Genomic DNA, 25,237 nt, shown 5'->3' on the forward strand with positions numbered 1-25,237 from the left:
TTCTTGCAACCAGCTGAGGGTTAATGCACCTAAACAAATAAAGCCTGGTTCAAACATGATGCTCTGCTTTTATTGTAAGTAGTAATAATTCTGTGAGGAGAAACTTTTCTGCCTAATCTTTGTAGGATAGACCTAAACCTTGCAGTCTCTGTACTCTGTGTTTGAGGACATTTGTGAAAACTTGAAGCTCACTTAGCCTGAACAGAATTCTGTCATTTTGTGGAGAATGCAAAAGCAAGTGGTGCTGCCTCTGTCTGCAAGTTGTCTAGCACAGCTACCTTTGTCTGCTGTGCAACTGAAGTGTGCAAATACCTTCATAGTAATAATAGTTTGATTCTCTTTAGGGTACAAAGATAAATGGGCACTGAAAGCTTGTGGAAGTGCAGACTAAGTTTAGGCTTTGCTATGAAGATACAGGTAAGGATCCTATACCTTCAGGTAGTTAGTTGGACCAAATATCTGATTTCTTACAGATGTCATAGTGTTAATACTTTCACTGTACAACTCTGGCAAATGCAGTTGCACTAGAGAACTCATAATCTGTCTAATGGAAACAAATAGCTGTGGACACGTGTCAGAAAAATTAGTGTTGAGTCAAGTTAATTTGATTTGTTCATTTAACAAATTTAATTGTTTCAGCTAATTACATAGTGTGGCATAAATGTGATGAGGGATGTTCACATAAGAAAACTATTCCTTTTTTTATCCACTAAATTAATGAAAACGTTAAGGAAAGCGTACACTCAGTGTATGTCCATCTTCATATGCTGAATTTTGCAGCTTCCATTACAGTGTGAGTCTTCTGGGCTTCTTGGACTGCCTGATGCAGCATCCTGCTCAAAGCCCCAAAATACTCTCTGGAGAAGACTATCTTAGCTATTATGATCCACTCCTATACAAGGAACCCTCCTTTCTCTGTTAGATGGAGACATCTCAGCTAGGTGTGTATGATACTATCACTGCATCCTGTAACCAATGAAAAAAATGGAGAAAATGAAGAACCGTTCAAAATTCTAGTACCTTTTCTGCTTCTTGGGTTATTGCCTTCCCTAAACAGTGGCTTAAGATGTTAGTAAAGTTTACTGATAATAAATACAGAAATATGAAAAAATCAGCTTTTTTGGGGTTACATAGAAAATACTCTCTGTGAAATCCACCTGACTCCTCTTTGTCCTTTTCAGTCTGTCGTTTTATGGATTATACAGGTTTTACTAATTCTGCTACTTTCCATTTGTTGGGGTTTTTTTCTTGAAGAATTTTGGGAGTGAAGCTGTCAATATATATAGCAAATAAGTTATATTTACATGATTTTTTTCCAAAAAAAATAAACGTATAGACTCTTTTCAAAGTAGCTTTCAGCACTGATTCCTTTACATAAGAAATATTGCAGAAGAATGCTTTGATGCTTCTGGTTTAACCAATGTTCCTTAGTCTCACTTCAATTCCCTTTGAAGCAACATTTTCCTGACATAGAAGTAGCAAACCAGAGTAGCAAAAAAATAGCAAGGAAGAGTTCAGACCCCTGTTGTGCTTGGTGGGAGACAAATACATTGAGAAAACTGGAAATAAAATTCAAAGCAAAGAATGAGAGACATACTGTCCATATCTTTGTGTGGCAATGCTTGAACATAGACTGGAGTGCTGAGGTACAATGTCTTGGATCTGCATAGTCATGATTGACCTTTTCCCAATTTTGTGTTCAAGCCATTGTCTCCTGAAAGACATTGTACTGAGGTGGGGTTAGATCTCTTCTCCCAAAGAGTGACAGGACAAGAGAAAGCAGCCTCAAGTTGCACCAGGGATGGTTTAGATTGGATATTAGAAAAAATCCTTCATTGATAGGATGGTCAGGCATTGGAACAGGTTGCCCAGGGAAGTGGTTGAGTCACCATCCCTGGAGGTATTTAAAAGACTGTAGACATGGCACTTAGGGACATGGATTAAGGATCTTTTCCAACATAAATGATTTTGTGATTCTGTGATGATGTGTATGTAGGGAGCCATATTCGTGTTCAGTGTGGACAAACTCAGAAACTCAAATCCCATAAAGAATCTGTGTTCTAGCTAAGCTGTGTCTGTTTTACTGTTTCCATATCCTCCCAGTCTCGTTTTCTTTTCTGTTTTGCTTTCTTGGGGGGTTGTTTTGTTTTTAAATCTGTGTATTTCTTGCACTTCATCTGTTCTGTATTTTGTAAGCCTCATGGGCAGATGCTATCCTCTCCACGTTCCACAGTGTCTGGTAGGGACTCATAATTGGGAGTCCAAGTTCTGCTGGATTGTAGTAAGTACAAGAGTAACCTGGATCTCCTGAATCTCTTCCGCCTAAGCGTTAGCTGTAATATCACCAAATGTATTGTCAATTGCATGTGTAAGGTTTACTATTAAAGTGATTATGTGTGTTGTCATTGATAAATCATGTCACAGTAAGAAGTGGGAATTGCTTTGGTCCCAGCAATGTCAGATTCAAGCACATCTCTGACTGGAAATGGCTGAGCACTGCAGAACAGAAGTCTCATTGGACTTGAAAAAACATCTTGTGGTCACCCTAATCTATGTTTCATGTCTGTGGCTTTAAATGATGACACAATAACCTGTTCTCTGTCAAAATGTGTTTCATTTCACAAAGGAACTCTTAAAACATTAATTACTAAAAAGCCTCATGGCTTCCTCTTGCTACTATAGCACAAGTATTTTGTAACTTACAGCAGCAGTTAAAAAGAGACTGCTCACACCATCTCGGAGTAGTTGAGGTAGGAATGGACCTCCAAAGGTCATCTGGTTTAACCCCCACTGCTCAAAAGTGGCATTAGCTAGAACAAGTTACTCAGGGTTGTGTCCAAATGGCTTTTGAATATCCCCAAGGATGGAGGCTCCAACACCTCTCTTGGCAGCCTTTTCCAGTGTTTGACTGCCGGCATAGTACCAGTTTCTTCTGCCTATGACAGTTTCTTGCAGGCATATCCTCAACTATGTGCATACACTTTCTGTGGTCATCCTTCACCCCTCTGCTCACCAAGAGGTCTCTCCTGGCCATGGCACTCTGCAGTCTTTGCTCCACCACTACCTCCCCATCATCACTGTTTTAAAGCTCTCCTCGCCAGGCTGGCCAGCCTGTTGGCAGGGATGCTTTTGCCCCATTTTTCATTCTTACTCAAGGCAACTTGAGACCAGTGGAGCCACATGCAAAACCACATATGACCTAGATGTAACAATACTGATAAAATGGGATGATGAGGACTGTTTGTGTGAAGAGCAGTGATGGGGGAGCAGACAAAGTGAAAAGGCAGTAAGTAGGGAAGTAGCCTCCTCTCCATTGAGAGAATAATTCAACAGAAAGGAGAATATGAAGTAGTTTCATGCTTCTGACATTTATTTAATCTCTAAAATCTTTGATAAGAAATGCCTGTATTTTGAAGATCTCAGCAGTCTGCTATTGAGAGAATTTGGCTGAACTTGGGTTTGTGTAGACACATACATATGCATACATAGATGGCCGAAGAAAGTACTTCTAGTGAATAAAAATTCTTTGACTCTACTTAAAAAAGAAAAGAATCCACAATATGTATGACCCACCCTGTATATTATCATCAAACCGAAGCACTTATACAGCATTTCTCCCACAGCATTTTAAAATTATGAACAACAAATATAGAGTCAAATTCTGTCCTTCATCCCTGCAATGGGTAGCTTATTCCAGACTGTGTTTTAATAGTCTTTCTTGCATCCATGTGTCAGATTAAGTGGTAGAAATTCCAACTGGATGATAATGTGGTATCATTTCTGGAAGTATTGGCTTTTAAAGTTAATCTTCAATGGGATGCTTTAATACAGGCATGCACATACATTAGATAACCTTGGCATGCAGAGAGTATTTTAAGACCTATGTAATTTTGAAACACCCTTTAATATTCAGTGAAAGTCATGATGCATTCCATGAACATAAGATCAGAAGCAGACCTTCCAGACTTGTTTTACTTCTCAGGATAGATGCCAAATTGGGAGCCTACAGTGATGTATTTCATTTTTCTGTAGGACAATAAAAGTGGCAAAACAAGCTTTTCCATGCTGTTCCATGGACATCTGAGCCCTGGTCTAGGGCAGCCACCTCAGAGAGGTGCCAAAGAGAATAAAAAATACAACTGTCTTCATATGCTTATCTTTTAATCTGAGATTTCCAAAACAAATGTTAGCTTAATAAGTTAAACCATTATGGATTCTGGGATCTTGAAGTGTGAGGTCAGAAAATTCACTTTAATAACTTAACTCCAGCATCTGGTGCTACCAGTACTGTCTAGTCAACCTGTTAAACCACAGGCAATACTATCTGTAACTACTTTTGTTATCACTTTCTGTTTATTCACTGATGATATGAAAAGAAAAACAAGTACTTCCTTAAGCTTTATGTTTAATCAACATCATTTTATATCCACTAAATAAAAGAGTAATGCTCTGTAATTCAGAGATTTTGTAGCAAACAACATGCTTACAGATTTTCACATTGTGCTAGCTGCTGCTTAGAAGAAGTGTGTGTAAAATTAGATTAAAAATAATTCTGTGAAATGTATCTGGCCCCTTTGTGCAATAACGTGCTACGCAGGGGAGAGGAGAAAGGCAAATCCCGGCCTTGATGTCAAAACAATGTAAACTACTTTTAGCATGTTGACTTGTAGAACAAGTGAGGCGTGAAAACAAAAACGCAGCGCCCTCAGTAGTGGCAGTGAATATTTTATCTTACCAACAGAAAGCAACAAGAGACTAAATCCTTAAAGCATATGCTGTGCTGACAGTGCACTCTCGTTGTGACAGTAATGGTATTTGCAATCCCAGCTGCACTCGAGCTGTGCTGTAAAAGCACCCGTTCCTCAGATTGCGTGTTGCTGCCTCTTGCCCTTTACTGGCCCTTAGCCAGATGAAGAAGCTTCTCTCTGTTGCTCATGTTGCCCTGTATAAACGGATGTTTAAACAATTATTTCTTTTCCCTGAAGTAAAATCAGAGAGATTTTGGCATCGTTAGCTCTTCTGAAATTTTCACAGTGCCAAAAGGTATCATTAGGCAACTGTAGGTTTTTGTGTATAAGCCAACCTTTCTGTGACTTTACACAAATATCTAATGTAAATGCCATTCTGAAATTCAGTGACTGAATCCTCATAGTAATGTTGAAACACGAGTACCACTGTTATTGCTGTTTTTCAGTTGTTTGAGTGTGTTTGGTAAGAATATTTAGAGGGTGATTCAGGACTGTGAGTAGCAAGTAGTCACTAGGCTCTGTCAGAGATCGTTTTGACTAATGAAGTAAGAGTTAGTGAGCTCATTAAGGACAAAGGAGGATGCTCCTCTGGGAATGTGTTTGAAGTTGTGTGCTCTCCAGGTTTTCCTAGTACCTGCTTGTTTGTTGTTCTCTCTAGGCTGAGGCATGAGATTCGGAGGGAATTGGAGAATGTTGCTTATAAATTATGGAGTTACTGCCTCATGATTTTCATCCTGTTGTCAATAATGTCACTTTATCCTTCACTACTCAGCTTTTTCTCCTGCCTTTTGTCAACTTGTAAGGTTTCTACATCCCTTGCTTTAGATTGTTCCCCATCACTGCATCCATTCTCTGTCCAGGTCTTTTTTGTGGAGTCCGAGTAGTCCTACAGTGATTTCTTGTTTCCCACTTCACATTGAGCAATTCAGGAAGTTTTGGGCAGTTCACTAATGCAATTACACAGCAGCATTTCAAAACATACCAGAACTGCTTTGGAGAGACAGCTTTGAAGAATGTGGGTAATAAGCTTTAGAGAAAGTGAGGAAGCAATGTGGATTGTGGTGTGGTAAAGGAGGGGTAAACAGAAGGCAAAAATTCAGTCCTGGAATTATTCATAATATGCCATTTATCCAAAAAAAGCCCAATTTCCCTTCCTGTATCCATTGATGTCCAGGATATAGCTTGGACCTCTAGAAATTTCTGAAAATTACATTACACTGGGTTTATTTCCATTCATTCACTGACTAAACCCTCTTGTGGTATCAACATGGCTTCTAACTTTGTTGCAGTTTAAGTTCTTTCCCCAAGTGACTATCAAGCAAATATAGTCCTAAAATAAAGGGGGGGAAATGCCATGAAGAAAACTTTCTTGGGACTGAGAGGATATGATTGTTTATCATCTAACAATGCCCTACTATTATTGTAATTTTAAAAATCTGTTTTACAGGTAAACTTTCCAGTCAAGCTCTAGATGCTTTTGTTTGAGTAGCTTCAACCTCCCTATGGACTCAACAAATGTATCACAAAATGGCATTGCTCACTGGGAATGCAGATCCTGAGTTCAGCTCCTACTCCTTCAACAACTTGGAAAACCTGTGTGAAGTGCAAACCAAGAAAGGATTCTTCTACAAAAAGGCCAGACTTCTGCATCCAGGAGAAGACTTGTGCTGCCTAGCCCGACTGGATGACCGGTCCAGGTTTGTGATCATCAATGTTGGTGGTATTAAATACAAAGTTCCATGGACCACCTTGGAGAACTGCCCCTTGACCAGGCTTGGGAAGCTAAAATCTTGCAACAATTATGACGAGATCATGGACATCTGCGATGATTATGATGTTAGCTGCAATGAATTTTTTTTTGACCGTAATCCTAGTGCCTTCAGGACGATCATGACTTTCCTGACAGCTGGGAAGCTGAGGCTTCTCAGGGAGATGTGTGCTCTTTCTTTCCAGGAGGAGCTTGTGTACTGGGGGATAGAAGAGGACCACCTGGAGTGGTGCTGTAAAAAGAGATTGCGACAGAAAGAGGAAGAGGCAGCTGAGGCAAGGCTGTTTGAAAGGGAGATGGTATTTCATGAAACTACGCAATGTGCCTTCCAGGACAATAGCCGACTGAGTTTGTGCATGCGAAAGCTCAGGGATATGGTGGAGAACCCCCACTCAGGGATCCCAGGAAAGATCTTTGCTTGTATTTCAATTTCTTTTGTTGCCATCACTGCAGTCAGCCTCTGCATCAGCACCATGCCAGATGTCAGAGAAGAAGAAGATCGGGTGAGTGCAGCTTTTCTCAGAGTAAAGCATGTTTTGCATTGTTGTCTCCTCAGGGAAGGTGACATGCAAAATTACTCTAGCAATCATGCAGGTATTGCACTCAGTGTGTATGATATGGAGGGCTGGCTGGGGTAGAGCAGAGAAAGCATTATGTCACTTAAAACTGAGGGAAGGTTGGGACATGCTCTGCCTTTCGAGAACAGCTTTGCCAGTTCACACTAGCAGATAGCTTTACCCAACAGATTTCTTTTCTGACATCTCTAACCAGATGACAAACTAGCTATTGGGGGGATAAAAATCAGCCTTGCTTGAGGCTTAATGTTTTCAAGTTAGGTTTAGAGCTAACAGATCAGTTTTTCTTAAAGGTACTTTAACACTTTGAATGATTTCTCAGTACCACAATGTGAAATCCAAATCTAGAGTATTTTGATGCTATGCTGAGGTAAAGGGAAAGGAAGCTGAGGCAGCAACTTAACAGCAGAAACAGAGCAATTGTCCCAATTTTCAGATGTGCTTAGTATTCTCGAGCGTAAGCTGTGGATGATTCATGCCCTTGAAAATCAAGTCTTACAGATATTTTGTTTATTCTTTAGTTCATCAAATTTCCTAAGGGTTTAGTCCCTTTTTTGTGCAAGCAGTTCACTTTCCTAGGATTAATTGTATGTAGGCCAGTGAGACCTCATCTGAAAAATGATAGAGCAGTACATTCACATTTCCTTTAAATAAGTGCTGAAGTGCAATCTAAGGGTTTTATGGGATTGGGGACATTTTGAAAAGAGTTCATGACCTCTCTAGTTTTACCCAAGTCCAAGCTCAACACTAAACATTTGGGCTTATTTCCCAGCCCCATGGCCATTAAATGTGATGGTGAACTTCAGCTACTGAGACAGTACTTCACCCGTGAAGTTCTGCCTTCCAGCTGAAGGCTGAGCTCTCCTGGAAGCAGAACTTTTCCGTGTGCCATCACCCAGGGGCTGGATGGCTCAACCCCCACCACCACTAGAAGAAAAGAGGGTGGTTGTTTCCTGACTAGAGGCATTTACTGTTTTGTCACATTAAAAATAAAACAAATGCTGATGGAAAATGGGTCCATCTGCTCCAGAGAGACCCTTGTGTTTGACTGAGTACCTCTTGTAGAGTTAAACCCATCCTTTGCTTGCAAGGTCTGCTCAGGTTACATATCAAGTGAGTAGTTTGATTTGGAATCAGACTCATTCAGTAGCAGCCAGGAAAAAAAGATAAAACACTTGGTATGTTGATTGATATATGACTTATCAGAAGATCTTTGTTTTAAAGTCTTTTTATGATTTAAAATTTGAGGATAGCAGTACTGGGTACTAGTTAACATTATATTGTCCTAATAATTTTTTTTTTAAAATGCCATTTCCAAAACACATGCCTTTTTCTGTAATTGGCCACCAGCACTATGGGGTCCTGGAATTCTAAGCACAAGGGATATTTTTCTGTTGAAAACTGAGAGTTATTTAGTATTCAAATGTTCCTGGGTTTAAGTGAGAGCTGAACAATTGCTGGTAGAATTACAAGAGTTTAGGCACCTTATATTTTTACTAATGGTCTGAACATGAATAGGGATAATAATAGGCTATTAATGTTTGTTGGGTGAAGCAGGGTAATAATAAGCATATGAGAGAAGCCTGGATTTCTTGGTAATCTGCAACCATTAGAAGGAGAACATTTTCATAGTCAAATGCAAAATCGTACAACAAAGATGAATGCAGACTTGCTCTTGTATAAGCAGAGAGTCTGATTCCCAAAATGAGACTCTAAATAAGATTTAGGGTACAAGCAGCTCTAAGTTCCTATTGCAGCATAAAGTCAGAAGGGTTAATGTCATCCTTGAGTATCTAAGCAGGGGAGTAGTGATTAGAAGCTGGAGGATTTTTCATGCCTATATACAGCATTGGTGAGACTGACACTAGAATACTGCAGTCAGTTCTCATGTTGGTACTTTTAAATGGTTTTTTGAAAAATTGAGGAGGGTGATAAAAACCCTGTAAATCTTAGACACCTGTAAAAAATGCCATACAATAAGAAACTCGAACATTTCAGTCATTTAGATTATTGGAAGGAAGGTGAGTGGATTAAGCACGTAAGTGGGTTTTTTATGGGGAGAGGAGAACTGTGTCATCTAAAAGACCTTTAAATTAAGCAGGAGGATAATGCATGGTTAAAAGCTGAATCCTGATAAATTCATATGGGAAACTATATGCCAATATTTAATACCACAGTTATTAATTACTGGGACAGACTAGGAAGAGAATTAGTGGATGTTGTATTTTTAGATGTTTTCAGTTCAAAGCTCAGTGCCCTTCTGGAAGGTAGCCTTCAGCTAAACACTACTTCAATCCAAAGTAAATTACCAGTCGCAGATCAAGTTACAAAGGTGGAATACTTGCAATACAGAGAAGATCAGAATAAATGATCCGACATTTTTCAGTGCCCTTAAATTCTAAAATCGCAGAGCTCCTGCAAATAATCTTTGTTCTGCCCTTTGCACAGGGAAGGTCTGTGGACAGGGTGGAAATGGTTATTGTTTGACACAAAGGTGGCTCTCTCACACAGGGGATAGGTGAAGGCTCACTTCTGGCTAGACAAGGAGTCAGGTGTCTGCCTACATGGGGTCACCTGTAGTGTTGGAGACCTAGGCTGCAAACCCTTGGGTGTACTCTCTACATGGCTCTGCAAGCCAACACAGCTCTTCGAGTAACAGGTGTGCAGACAAGACAGCTTATGTGAATTCAAAGTCATGTTAATCATTCTGAGCTGTATCCTCAGTATCTAGATTAAAGTTTGTGTCCAGGAATAGCTCTTTGGTCTGCTTCTGCACACTCCTAACAAGCAGAAAATGTGCATCCCTCCTGACTAAGGAACAAATAAATAGTAAATGCTATTTCAAAGATACACTATACTCTGTGTGTACATTTTCTAGGCTTTCTGGCTGGCGCTGCTGTTGTTAGGGTTCTGTGTCAGAGCTGTCATAGGTACTGTGGCTAACAAACTGTGGCCTTTTCCTTGAGCTGGTATTTTCCAGAAAACAAAAGCGCTATGTGCCATCTATCTGTTCTGTTGCTGCTTCATGGAAAGAGAGAGGAACCAATCATGAAAAAACAAAACATGCTGGACAGCAACTTTCTGTACCCTGATCCTTTAATGCCTTCTGAGTAGACCAGCTGTTACACCCAGTGGAGTCCTGCAGAGATGTAAACGACCTCACTCAGATGTAAACGTGGGACCTTGAAAGTTAGAAGTAATTACCAAGTGGGTGAGGAAATTATTTTAGGTGGAAATTCACACAAAGCCTATCTCTTAAAATACAGCAGAAGACTCAATCATACATTTTGTTAACTTTATAAACTGCTCCAGATGTTCTGGATGACAGTGGCAATCTGTAGTGATTTGACAAGAGTGGGAAGGATCATGTTCCCATGTACTGTAGATGTCTTCTTACTAATGGTCACCTTGATTCACCTTGAGTAGTACCCTTTTTTGAAAGTAGTATCATGTATTTCAGATGCTGCACAATTATCAATAAAGTTAACAGAATCAGATTCTGAACTACTTTTTACTTACCAAACTAGAGCATATATTTTGTCAATTTTTTTCTCATTTAATTATTATTTACTGATAAAATTAAATAAAATCCACTCACCTAGTAATGTGTATAATAGCTGTTTCTGGAAATTTCAGGAAAGGGACACTTCAAATGTATAGAGAACACAAACCTGTGAAGACAACCAGGTACTTTCATGCAAAGTAACAAGATAATGATTATTTTTTTATTTTGAAATTTTCAGAATGGGAGATTTCTATGCAAGATTTAGATTTAATGGTGAAAAGTCTCCTTTAAAGGCAAAATCTGCTGAGACAAAATCATAGCAGGAGCCCTCAGACAAGTTCTTTTTAAGACCACCACAAAAGTTATCTCCAAGACATAAAAGTAACCAGAGGCATAGAGTATCCTAAAGGCGTTTTAGGCATAGGATACCTTGAAGTGGGCTTCTCAACTCTCTAAACAAATGGCAGGCATCAGGTTACTCAAGGAAAGCAGCTAATACATCAGAGAATTTTTAAACCAGTTGAGGATATATTACAGCAAAAGCTTTAACAACGCAGTAACAGCTGAACAACCAAAAGACATTGAGAGATTCAACTCAAAGCCAGATGTTCATCATACTAAATTCTTCATTTTTTTCTTAGTAAAAACAGAAATGTCTACCATTTCTATCTGAAGAAGAAATCTTTCTTATGTTAGCCAGCCTTCCTCACCACGGAAGGAAAGGTGTTGAACTCAGAGACTAACATCAAGCATTTTGTCCTGATTCACCAAAGCATTTATAGTCCTGAGTCCCCCTGAGCTCAATCGCTTGTAGTACCACAGTGTAAAACAGGACAAGCAGATCAGATAGCATTTCCTTCCTCACCGTGCTTCCTAATGTATTGGGAAAAGCTAATTAAAGATGCTGTGATAGGAAGTTACAGTTCAATAACCTTCAGCTGAAGAACATTACAACAAAGAGAGAGACTTATAAATAATGAAGTTAATAATAGCTCATGAAGAAGCCCGAAACTATTTAACCTTCTAAGCTTAATTTACACACTGTGCTTCAACTTTCATAATGGTGAGGATGGGGAATAGATAAATTGTGAATGTGCGTTTGAAACAATCTTGTGACTGAAGCTTTCATTTCACAAAGGTACACACAAAAGTAATCTCAGACAAGGTTAAGAGAATCTTGTATAATGATTCTCAGTAGCTTTTCATAGACTAGCTGTTGCTCTAGAGGCTGTATGAACAGATAGTGAGGTGGATTGAAAACTGACTGAATGGCTGGAGCCTGAAAGTGGTGATCAGTGACATGAAGTCTAGAGTTGGAGGTCAATAACTAACAGTGTACTCCAGGGTTCTGTACTGGGTACAGTACTGTTAGACATCTTTATTAGTGGTCTGGAGGATGAAGCAGAATGTACATGCAGCAAGTCTGATGGTGACACAAACTTTGGAGAAGTGACCGAAAGGCCAGGCAGTTGTACTGAGACCTTGACAGGCTGGAGAAATGGCTTCAGGAAGCCTGCAGGACCTCAGCGAGCTCAGCAAGGAGAAATGCAGAGTCCTGCACCTGGCAAGGAGCAGCCCCACACAGCAGTACATCCTGGAGGCCACCCAGATGGAAAGGAGCTTGACATAAAAGGACCTGGTGGTCCTGGTGGACACCAAGTTTTCTGTGAGCCAGCAATGTGCCCTTACAGCAAAGAAGGCTACGAGTATCCTGGGCTGCATTAGACAAAGTATTGATAGCAGGTTGAGGGAGGTGCTCATTCCCCTCTGCTCAGCACTGGTAAGGCCACACCTGGAACACTGTGTCAAGTTCTGGGCCCCCAGTACAAGAGAGATAGAGGCATACTGGACAAAGTCCAGTGTAGGGCCATGAAGATGATGGAGGAGCATCTCTCCTGTGGGAAAGACTCAGGGAGCTGAGACTGTTTAGACTGGAGAAAATCAGGGTCAGGGGGATCTCATCAATGTATACCAGCAGGGAGGGTACACAGAGGATGGAGCCAGGGGCTCTTCAGTGGTGCCCAGAGATGGGACCAGAGGTGATGGGCACAAACACAGGCATTTCCCTCGGAACATCTGGAAACACTTCTTCATTGTGAGGGTGGCCAAGCACTGACACAGGTTGCCCAGAGAGGTTGTAGCATCTCCATCCTTGGAGATACTCAAAAGCCACCTAGACATAGTCCTGGATAACTAGACAGTCCTGTTTGAGTAGGAAAAAGGGACAGGTGATCTGCAGAGGTCCCATGCAACCTCAACCATTCTGTGATTCTGTGGTTATAACTATTGATTTATTTTAGGTTTGTAACCTAAAATAAACATAGAAGATTCAGGGCCTCAGTGTGCCAGAAACACCAAACATTTTGTTGCATGAATGATATTATTTTGTCTCAAATCTCTTGCAGTTTGAGGTACTTCTGGATGGGGATAACACATTTTTTACATTAAATCATATATGAATTTCAGTGAAAAGTAATGTAAGGGAGTAAAACAGTTGTTATTGTCGGTGCTTTCTAGTTTAAGATGGCACTCTGCTTGAGGCTCTGGAATGAAGCTTTTCATTACTGGAGAGCTCGTTTCTAAATTTCTTTTTTGACTGTTCAGTTGTTGTTCTGCATGTGTTACTGAGACCTTGATTTTACTTAGAGCCACATGTTTATGTGATGAATAGATGGTTTGTTTTCATTAATGAAAGTCTTAACAAAATTGCAGCTTGTGTTTCTTCTTTGTGGAATAAACTGTTCTAGAAATTACAGCACAGTCAACAAAAAGCCATGCATTAAAAAAAAAATCTCCCTGCTGGTATTACAGATTACTATTTATAGTGTATAGGCACTGAGGGTGACTTTTTATCAAAAGAATCTCAGGGAATTGGACTAACTAATTTCCCTGGGGATCATCTGAGAATTTGTTATACCATTCTCAGTTCTGCTCTTTAAATGCAAAAATCATGAGCTGTAACAGTATCACCAATTTTGACATCTGAACTGATATACTGTGCTTGTCCCCTATATTGCTAATTTCATTTTGTGTTTGCTCCAGACACTTTAGGCCACAGCTGGCTGGAGGCCAGGGAAAGGCCAAATAACTCAGTAGTGATTGTCACCTGCATTTTCTACATCATGCATGAGGAAGTTCCTGTAGACACAGGAGATTCATACTCAATTTCATGTTCATGTGCCCTTGCTTAAGGGATGTAGGACCTAGAGCACTACAGTGTTTTAGGCTTAGAAGTTAAAACATGAAGAGTATTTCTCTGCACTGCTTGGGGATGAGGCAAGACTTGAGTAAGATAAAATTCCTGTTGGCTTGTTAATAACTTTATTCTGTGCTAATGAACTCTTTCAGTCTACAAGATATCTTCTCATGAATAAATAGCAGGCTTAGGTCTTCTTTTAAATATTGTATAAATATGCTGCAATATAACATTAATGATAAATAATTAAACAGCTAAAACTCTTTCATAAAAGCATTGGTAACTTTGTCACGTTGTTAACTGGTTTACGTTTTGTGCAACGTGGCTCACCCAGCAAAATATGCTCCATGTTTGATTTCTTTTAATATCTCTTTGGTTCTGCCACCGTAACTATCCGTACCTACCAGTGGGTTTATTCTCCTAAATTCCAGGTAAATCATCTAGGAGTCTCTGAAGCAATCTCACGATAATAGTCACTTGGCCTTCAGACATGTTTGCAAAATTGCTACAGCTACTCATCATAGCCTGCTGTGTAATATCCTGGGGGGACAGCACAGCTTCTGTACTCCATAGATTGCTCCACTGCCTTTTGCAAGAGAGCCTGTGCTCTGTGGGCTTATTGAGTACTGTCCCAGGGTTCTGAAAGAGAGAAATCTTTCATTTAGCTGCAATAAAAATATCATCTGGAAATTTCATCTCAGGGCTCCAGGATATGTTGCTATCAATCCTGGAGGTCTGGAATGAAAGAAAGCAACCAGATTTACATTTGGCTAGACCTCATATTGCTAGGCTGAGGTAATGAGCTGATTCATGTGTACGGCACTTAGAAAGATTGCATTAAATCATTCAACATTATAAATGCTTACAATTTCATTGCTTAAAATGTGGCAATTAAGATGAAATATAAAAGTTTTTGAAATTGGGGGCTTTTTGCAGTGTCCATGGAGACATTTAGATTCAAGGCAAACTGTGTTAGTAGAGTGGTGTACATATGGAAAGAAAAAAAAAAACGTTACAAGATTTTTTTTTGCAGTAGTTTTTTAACAAAGGCTTGAGATAGGACCAGGAGAAAACTATAAGGCTGTTCTGAAGGTAAACAGGATATTAGTTCCAAGAAAAAACATCCAAAAGATGGTACTGAGTACAATCAGCCACATTTTCTGAGGACAACAGCATGGTTAATTCTAGTCTGCACAGAACTCCACTCATAAACAGTATAATTTTTATGAGCTTATAAAGTTTACAGGGGAAAATAACTTTGGATGTAGGTACTTCTGATTGGTAGTGTGTATGTAGGTAATGTATGTATGTAGGTATGCAGAAAGGCATGCAAGTTTCTCTGGTGTTGGCCCAGAGCTACTCAAGTGTCTTGCTGTTGATTTGGGAGAAAAGATAAAGCAGTTGCAATTGAAATGCACAGGTAGCATGGAAATGACACACTAGTCAGGGACTGGAAGTATCTGGTGCAGTAACCTGAACTGATTTGAGCATGGGGAGATAACTGCAAGGTCATCAGCACAGAGTGCAACCTCTAAGTGTGGAGAGCATAGAAACCCTGGGACAAAAGAGTCTTTTGGAAAGTGAGGACTCACAGCATCTGGAGACCCTGGTGAACTACTGGCTGTACATGATTTCTCATTTTACATGCTAGTTAAAAGACAATGTATGAGGCTTGAGGTCCCATGTCCAGACTGGTATCCATTAAGCAAACAAGTTGAAAAAAAAAGTGTAAAAAATTATGTAGAATCTGACAGAATCTGCTTTAAAGTAAGACACTAGAAGAGTTTTTAATGCAATGGGAAGCAGAATAAGAGAATGTGGGCAACAGTGAGCAATAACTGAAACACATGGCTAGACAAACTCATGCTCTAAGTAAAAGTGTGTTATAGTGTGGGTAATTAACAATGGAAACCATTTATCTTGAGATGCTTGAGTACATCTCATAGAGTTTTTAAATACATTCTGTCAGTCCTTCTAAACATTAAAGCTCAGCTCAGCTGAAGCCATGCATATGATTCAGGAGTTGCTTGGCAAGTTCCTCTGCTCCACAGGGGGTGAGAGCCTCTTCTGACCTCACTGGCAGTGAGCAATTGCTGTCCTGTCCCCGACTCACTGGTGCAGGAGGTGCCAGCAAGGATGCTGTATGTCTGGGGCTCCCTTGGCCCTTGTGCATATTCAGACCTGAGGGCATCAGTAAGATGAAATGAGCAGTGACAGTTCATAATTGTGATTAAAGGGGAGGGCAGCCAGCAGAAAACTCAGAAGCTTGTAAGCTCTCTCTGAAGAGGAGTGACTTGGCCTGTGTCTGGTCCCATGAAGGCAGCATCCTCACCAAGGTGTCTTGTCCAGCACTGACTGTGTTTGTAGGGGGGGCCACAGGGGCTGGGGCATGCTACTGGTGGGGCTTAACCCCAGACAGAATGGGTCAGCCCACCTCTCTGGCCACTCACTCACTCTACCCTCACCTTCCCATACAGTCACACAAACATACACAAACACTCCTTTTCACTCTGCTCCAGCTCATTTTCTGAGCCTGGATTCAAATAGGAAATATAAAGAATAGTGTGAAGGTCCCACCCATCCAATACATCCTGAGCCATGCTGGAAACTTGGCACACACTACACTGGGTAGAGAAGACAGCAGAACAGAAATTACAGCACCCTCCCAAAAGGTCCCTGCGCTGAGTGTCTGTGAGCAGACGCTGCAGAGATTTTTCTCCCAGTCTGCAGCTAGTGCCTTCATACACAGTAGAAATATTGGGTATTTTATGGCAAATTCTTATATTCTGCACTACTGTCACATAAAGCACAGTTTTTGCTGTTGCCTTGAGCAGAAAGAGAGACTATGAGAGAGTGCTGTAGTTTCACCATGGTCAGATCCACCTTGTAAAAATCCATCCACTGTGCAAGTGCAGCAGCACAGCTTACAGCCTTTCAGTGCAAGGGCAATGCAGGAGCTGCTGCCAGCTGTGCCTGAGCCACTACCAGCAGGAAAGCAAATCTACCCACAGGCAACATAGGCAAATCCTTTGCTTGCTTTCAGATAAGAGGATAAAGGGAAAGTGAGGGGGGGAAATTCAGGTTTGGAAAAAATGTAAAAGGAAAACAGTAAGCTTGACTCTGTCCTCCTTTCCTCCAAGAAAAAGAACCAGACACCCCCAATTCTTACAGCAGGTTACAGGGTTGCAGGAACCAGTAAAACTAATTTGGGTCAGTAAAATGGAACCAGCAGTGAGTGGGAGGCAAGAGTAGAAGAGCTCAAAAGCAGGGATTGAAAGAAGAGGAAAACTGGGGAAATGAGGGCAAATACATTATAAAATGCTGTTAACAGTCAGCTGCTATTTTAATACGGCTAGTAAGTGAGAGAGAGAACAGGAAAGAACAAGACCGATTCTTTTTCAGTGTTGAGAGAAGCTTGGGAAGAGGAAGAAGGAAAAGATGCTGGGTTTAGGAAGACCACAGTTCTAGGCACTGTATATCTACAGATAACTGTGAGCACAGCCAGGTGCCACCACATCATCTTTTCCCAGGTGTTGGGTAAGTTTGAAAGTGTTGAGAATGCCACTGCTTTGTCACACAGCCCTGTCTCTCTTGGGCTGGTCCTTTTGGAGGAGTGTGAGGTCTAAGTGTTCTCATTCTCTGCGGAAACTGTTCAAACTGCACCTAAGTGCACTTGGCAAGAACTCAGCTCTACTGTGGTTCTGCAGTGTTTTGATTTATGCTGCCACTTATTGGAGATAACCCTCATCTATATTTTTGCAGTCTTGCTATGTCTGTGAGGAGCAGGTGTATTGTAAGTGCCAAGTGCCATTGCTCAAGCTTTTCCAAACAAGAACAGAGTCTGTCTTGTTTTCAGAGCACTAGGATAGAAAATACAATTCTTCAGAAATCAGATTTGCTAAGTTGCAAAGTAACTGGGCTTCACGTGAAATATCAGGATCAAGTATTTGCTTAGGTTTACAGACATTGGATGTTGTTTTTTTTTTTAAATGCAGTGTAGTTTCCAATGCTATTATGCCTTTATCAGAGCTAGAAAAGGAGAGTGGGTTGAGGAGGAAGATTATTGTGAAATCAAGGGAAGAGGGGGACACTTGACAGCAAGGAGGCTTTTGGTGCTTCGTTATTCTCTTGGGGTTTTTTTTTTTAACTTTAAATTTCAGTAAAAAGTGGGCCAAACCCAAGAAAGACATTCTGGAAATCTAGAAATAGAAAACTCAAGGTAATTTTAGTCAGAAACACTAAGCACATCAGTGTTTCTAAATTGAAACTGTTCTTTGGAAGACACCATTGCTTGGTAAAATGATCATCGTTTTTCCTGCCTTACTGCTGCCATCCATGGCAGTGACTCTGATAAACAAATCCTTTGTGCTGAGCAGCCCCCTGAGGCCAGACTGGGCAGGTTGTGCCTAATCCAAGCACAGAAGGCTGTACAGGAGTCATGGACACACCTGGATGGCTATGTCACCTGTGGGTGTTTTCCACAGAGGGGTATGCTGCAGGGCAAAGATAAGCAAGCGATATGGGCAGTGGTCTGTGGAATCCTGCCTTGAATGCCATGGGAGTTGATGAGTTCCAAACCTAATACCTTGTGTCTTCCTGTGTAGCTATTTGTCTTTAGGCAATTTCTGAATGGCTCTGAGAGGTTGTAAAATTGCCAGAGAAGACCCTAGCAGTGTTTTGACTCAGAACATTTGTTCAAGCAAGTGGCAGTAAACCTATTCTTGTACATATAGGTTGTAATTCTCTAAATATTGTTAATAGCCTGCTTATGTCTTGCACTCACGCAAAGACAAAAGCTGTGGGCCAGCCATGTGGGGGTCTCATACCACCCCAAAGGCCAGCTCCAGCAGTATCAAGCACATCATTTCCTTTGCCAGTTGAACATTATGGGCAGGTAGGGCTTGGAGAAGTCCCCAGAGGTGAGGTGCAGTTCCCTGTTGTCATGGGAACTATATCTCACCACCATTCCCAGAAAATGAGAAGCTCAATCTTGAAAGTTCTCTGGTCTTCCCTGTTCTTGAAGGGGGGCTTTTTTGGAACCTCCTGTCTTCTAGAGTTCAGATTGTGAAAGCTGGTATAGTTATTTCATCTCAAGCCAACACTGTCCTTTCAATTAGTAACGGGTTCTCTTTGCACATAGCTAGTATGTAAAGTCCCTTCTCTTCCTGCTCCTGCCTTCCCTGCCCATTGCTGTTACTTAACTGATGGTGTTGGCCTTCCCAGCTATGACCAGACCATGTCAGCTGTTGTAGCATAACCAACCAGTGTGTTACCCTGTTTGACTTTGCACTGAAGAGGCTTAGGGAATGGTCATATGTCCTGTTCTGTGGGTTGAGATGCAGATTCTAAACAGACAGGTTACTGTCCCAATTCATTCCAGTTCAAATCAACCTTATTAAACATGGGTGGTTCTTGACCAAACTAAATCCTTCACCTGTATTTTGATACCTGTCAGCAAGCTCCAGATACAAGTGTTGGTTGTTTTGCATTGGTGTATTTGGTAAGCAAGTAGGAATTGGTGTCAAGGCTTGTTTCAAGAGTGAAAACCGCAGATTGTGAGAATCTGTGTGTACATGTTGTGGTGAGCCAGATTATAAACATGAAAAAAGCAAAGTAACACAAAGTGAAGGGAATACTAGCCCACAAGGAAGTCACCAGACAGTGAGAGTGGAGCAGAGCCTTAAGAAGTATCCTCAAAGAAAATGCTACCCAGGCTATATTGCTCCTGCATAAGTTACAATATAGCCCTTGCCTCCTGGTGTGTGATGTGATCAGACTGGGACACAGTAACAGTTGGTTGCTGGAGCACATACTATTCCCTCAAGCTGCTGCTAGCCATGGCCACAGAATCTGAGGAGTTCTAAAATATTGGATGTCTTTACATCTCCCCCAGCCTCTCTGGATGAGGTACTGTGCTGTTCCTCATAGGCATCTGTAAACTAGGCAAGTTGATGGTGTTCTGTTTCTTAGGTGTTTTATAGTCTGTTCTACTCTTTATATGTTTTTGCTTCATGCTGATTTTAGGTTTTGGTTGCTCTTCAAAAACTAGAGCCAAATAACATTTGTTTCCCTCTAAAAATTACTGTTGCTTTTGGAGAAGTGTGTGCTGCAAGCATGTGCAGGCATGAGAACAGCTGGTTCAAATGAAGGTATTAATGGGAGGGCATTTTGTACATCTGTAGTACTGCTTAACTACTTTCCATTCTTCCCAGCAACTCTACTGGGGCAAAAAGAGGCAGGACAGTGGACTGAAGAATGTATCTGCATGTGGCAGGGACAGCAAGAGAGGGAGGCAGGGAAATGGAAGAGAGCCTTAGGATCACAGTATCAGTCTTCCCTGGTAGGTAGGTGATTGTATCCCCTGTGTCTATCTTTCTCCACAATTCAGATGTATATGCCAAATCCATGCAGTCAGCTGTTATCTACAGCATTTTCAAGGGAAAATGTGTCAGTTAAACGGGTCTCAAGGCTCAATATTTATGGTTTAGAAACCCAAGGCCTACTTACACTTACAGTGCCTAATTTTGGCCATGCAGTTTGGGGCTGAGGTGGCCCAAAGCAGCAGGCTGCTTGTGGATTGGGCAGAGTAACTCAGGGAAACACAGCTGGTTCCCTCTGCAGCCTCCTGGGTCCGGAGTGCCATCCACATCTCCTGCCTCTTTAGTATGAAAGGGTAGTCATAGGCAGCCACAGTGCATGGGTAAAGTCCTCATGCACATAGTCTTCTCTGACCTTCCATTGACTCCTGGACCTTTTTTTGAGCTTTCCTTGAACACAGCCATTTGGCTTCATAGTTGCAGGTCAGAGGAGCAATTTGGGAGAGAAATGAAAGGCACATGCAGGTAGCTGTATCTCAGGAATCCTTTGACTGCATGACTGCAACTGAATAGCGCGGCATGGAATTTCACAAGCTGATTAGACTCTGGCTGGGTATTTTAGCACACCCTGCAGGTACCTCTAGCAGTTGCCGTAGTCTTTTGACATCTCCCCTATTCCTGTTGGTGTTCCATGTTTATTTGCAGCTTCGCTGGCAGGATTAAAATAGCAAGCTGAGAGGTTTTGAAAAGTGGTGATTTGGAGTTGTGCTGTCTCAGGACCAAAGGAAATCCAGAGAGGTAAGCAGGTGTACCTCCTGCCCACCTCCTTGCCCTTTCTCCTCAACAAAGGCAAGTTGTACAGGGACAATGGTGCAAGAACTGTCTGTGTCCATGCACACAGTTAGCAACAACCCTCTCCACTGAAGACAAGGCCCTGGTTACCTTTGCTAGCAGCTGGGCTGAAGATAAAGCATGAACTAAGCTCTAGTTATGGATCAAAGTCTGTACAGCAAGAAGCAGAGGGCACTTTCATGGCCCCTTGGTGACTTTAAAAACAGAAACTGTTACTTCGACTTCACAGCCATCCAGCTTTGAGGACAGGCTGTGCAGTATCTGAATCATCTTTGTTTGGGAGCACAAGAAATCCTCAGAGCAGGCTGACTGCAAGTTCAGCCTGACCCCAGCTTTGATGGCAGATGTACTGAGCTACAATCACCGAGGCTGTGGGTGGTCAGTGGTGAGTGGAGAGTGCCTGCACCCCAAGGCAGGGTGTGATGCTGCTCTTCTAACAGTGGGTCACATCACAGGAGTCATGCACTCATCCCTGCTGTGAAAATTAGCTGGATGCTTTCACCAGAAAACCACTTTTCATCAGAAAATTGCTTTTCATCAGAAAGTGCCAGTGTGAGCAAAATGTTTGTGTTTTGTTGGTGAGGCATGTTTCTGGGAATGTTGCTGTTTTGCTGGAATTTTTCTCAGAGATGGCTTTTCATTTTACAGTGATAGCTGGAACAAGAAAGGGCAGATGACCCAGCACCCAGTGCTCCAGGCGCTCCCGCACACTGGGATAGAGCCAGGTGCAGCTCTCCACCCTGCTGGCATAGGAGCAGGATCTGGGTCTCTCCCAAGCCCAGCAAATGCTCCGAGTGTTGAGCAGCTGAATAACTGGTAGTGGAGGAGTGTCTGTCCTCTGAATCACCCTGCAGATGTTCATTGAAACAGGCAGCTCAGCCTCACACTCAAATCCAAGGGGAACACCCTAAGCCTCTGGACTGGGGACTGTCTCACAGCACTGTGGGCTGTGGGCAGACATGGTGTAGCAGCCTCGGGGACTTTGTCTGCAGAGTCCTTAATGCAGATCTCTGATGCCAGGATCTTAATTACATCAGAATTACATGCTCCACATTGTTGTTAAGAAAGAGTTTGATCTGAAGTGTGCAGAGAAACGCTTGAAACATTAACCCAAAAGACTCAAGTAACAAGGGGTGAGTGGAAGAGAACAAAAGTATCATTTTAGAAATTTAATGGTTTTCAAGCTAATGCAAGTATTTTTGTATTCAATGCCTCTCATGTCTGGCTTTCTCTTTTTCTCAATATACACATTTGACAGAGGGAAGTCTTCACTAGAGGGTGGAAATGGGCAGCATTGAAACTTCTTCCTTGAAAATACTGTAGAGCTGCTGACCATACAAAAAAGTGTCTGCAAAGCAACACAAGAACTGGGGCAGTTAGAGGTGATTTGACTTTTGACTTCTTCTAATGCTGGAGGGACTAGAAGATGGTGTCAAAGACTGCAAGGATCTAGCAGAGTCAGAATTTCTTCTCAGAAGACCAGAGGACAAAGGCAGGGTCAAGAAGTCACACGACACACAGTGGAGAATTTTTCTGAGGCTCTGTACAGGGAAGTACCAGTGAAAGGGACCCTACAAGCCAAACCAAAATATTTCTGAAAGATGCCTGCAACTTTTAGACAGATCATACAGAACAATGAGTACAGCTGGATTTGAACTCCAGCGACACTGGTTTTTCTTTTTCTAATTTTTCTTTTGCCAAAGAAAGCTTTGGCAAAGAAAATGTTTCTCCAGAAGAAAGATAATGCAATTGGCTTTTTGACAGCAAATTTCTATAGATCCTAATGGAGGAGGCTCACTTTAATTTGACTGCATAGAATTGCTCCTTCTTATCTTTTCTTGTGCCCTGAGTTGACACTAGTATATGACCCCCCCAAATCCTGTGCAACTGCAGATATTTTCCCATACTCAAGTTATTTCTGCACAGGAAAAAAAACCACCTACTTGCTGTTTGAAAGAAACAAATGTACAAACATAAATAAACATATATATTGTAAAGAACAACTGTTTTCCCTGTGGCCAAGCTAGATATTATTTTTTTTAAAACAAAAGGTGGATATGGAAATGCAATGATACAAATGTATCCATATGATTCCAAGGTGAAGAAATCTGATTCATTAGTATGAGAGCTAGATATTTTGCTTACAAAAAGTAAAGAGCAGGATGTAATTGTTAATGTACATGTTTAAGGACACAAGTTGGTATAGCTGAATTTTTTTTGGAGGACATACAGATTTGATGCAGACCTATTTTTGGCAGGGTACTGTCCTATTTGGTTAGGACTTGTTTTTCTTGTGTTCCATGGCTGATTAATTCTTGATTTTTTTTCCATCTGTGTATGTGCCTTTCTGAGCATTTTTAGTTTGTTTTCTTGGAAAAAAAATCAAAACCCTAAGCAGAGTTACAGCATCCGGTTGGACTTGAATACATAGTTAAAAGTTTTAGAAAGAGAAAAATTGGGGGTATTTTTAGACCAATACTGTAGTCAAGGCAGAAAAAAACTGCAAGGAAAAAGCAGCTGCAGCTGAAAGAAACAAAGTGCAAAGAGCATGAAATACATTTTTGCTGTTGCTGTTTTTGATTTCATGTGAGGATAATAATAGATCATACCTAGATGATATTGAAACACGGTCCAAGAGACAGGAAGACATTTAATTAGTGAAAAAAAAGGCCTCTGGCAGTTTGATTGACGCACAGATCTGTTTTCTAAAAGCCTGTTCAGGTTCTCTTATTCTCAGGACAGCCTTCGGACAGAGCCTGCCTTGTTCAGATTATGACAGGTTAATAACAATACTGAGAATGACTAGCACTTTGCTGGAGATAATTATGCGTTAGCTGAAAGAGAGGATTGTTTCATCCCAGTGAGATGAACTCTGTGTGGCAGGGCATTATCGCTCCACTCCACTGAAAGTAAACATTTCAGTATTCATGTTAATTGTCAGTTGTGGATAGTGGGAAGAGCAGAGAAAAGCCAGTGCTCTGGATGGAGTACATTTCAGCTCTTCATTACCATGATGGGCACAGATAGTGGCTTAGTTCTGCTGTGTTGGATGACCTGAGCATCAGATATCACCAAGCCTCTGAAGCTTAGCTGAACAAAGGTTGCCAAGCTGCTCTTGCACTTGTGTTTGGGATGTAGTTCTGTGGGAAGATTGGAGACATAAATAGCAAAGCTGTAGGTTTGTGAACCTACACAGGATAAACATGTCACAGTGTGGGAGGGCAGATAGAGTCTTCTGAAAGTCATCTCCACTGGTAGTCCGTTAATGAGGAACAATTTTCCCTCATGTTTGCTCCCACACCAAAACTCATACACAGAAACACTTTGGAGAGTATCCTTTCTGAATGTAGAGAGTGCTGGGGGAATTAGGTGCAAATTAGCTATTAAACACTTTAGTGACTTTGTAGATCTATTCCAAGACTTAATTCTCCATAGGCTTCACTGACTTTCCTAAAACTTCTAGTGGCACGAAAATTGTATATATGCACAACAGAATCCAGAATGCTTCCTGTCAGATAGGTCTCTTAAGGCAAGCTATATTTTAGCTTCCATACCTGGTGGTCCAAGTAGTGGTGTACCAGTCAGAGAAAGCAGATTTGTACACTGGGTCAATGCACGAGGTGCAATCTTCTTGTCATTGCTGCTGCTTTGCTGAAGCCATAGCTATTCTTCTCTGGGGTGACTTCCTGACAGCTCAGCCTGACCCTTTCGTGCACCTTGAAGGATACTATCAAGAGCTGCAAATCACCTGCAACCGTTGCCCTTGGGTGTGATATCGAGCATATCCAGATGAGAGATTCCCAGGCAGCAGGGCTCTGGGACAATACTGGTCTGAAATCTGGTTTCTGGGTCATAAGGAGAGAAGTACAGTGGCACAGGCAAAGTCCTTCCACTGACTTTGTGAGCTTTGGCTCTGGCCCACAGAGCCAGATTAGTGCAGTGGCGTGAAAGCACTTGGTTCTGTATCTGATGGGAGAGCCTGACAGCTTAATTATGCTGTGATAGGAGCAAAGCTCCTAGAAACAAAATCTTAAATCCTATGTGTTATGATTGTGACAAAAATACTTACTTACGACCAAATTAGTTTGGTGTGGCAGATATAAATTGAGCTCCTTCTAGTCTTCACACCTATCAAAATTAGGAAGTTAAAGACAGGCTATCTGAGCTACTACACTAGTAAAACAAGATTATCCTTCCTCCCTGCAATATGCTTAAAATCTTGATGCCAATATAAGTGATTTTTTCTCTCCATATCAGCATGACCCCCTGGGAAAGA

At 41.3% G+C, this 25,237-nt stretch overlaps 1 protein-coding gene across 1 annotated transcript in view; it reads left to right on the top strand.

Moving 5' to 3' along the window:
- Positions 1-6,205: 6,205 nt before the first annotated feature.
- The window catches only part of LOC103803172 (potassium voltage-gated channel subfamily G member 2), a 21,605-nt gene continuing 2,573 nt past the window's right edge, over positions 6,206-25,237 (top strand). Inside the window, exon 1 of the mRNA XM_009075710.1 lies at positions 6,206-7,019. Within this exon, the coding sequence (XP_009073958.1) occupies positions 6,264-7,019 (756 nt within the window). The 5' untranslated portion in view covers positions 6,206-6,263. The remainder of the gene's footprint in view (positions 7,020-25,237) is intronic.

This window comes from Acanthisitta chloris, unplaced genomic scaffold (assembly GCF_000695815.1).
Source record: "Acanthisitta chloris isolate BGI_N310 unplaced genomic scaffold, ASM69581v1 scaffold8955, whole genome shotgun sequence".
Lineage (NCBI taxonomy): Eukaryota > Metazoa > Chordata > Aves > Passeriformes > Acanthisittidae > Acanthisitta > Acanthisitta chloris.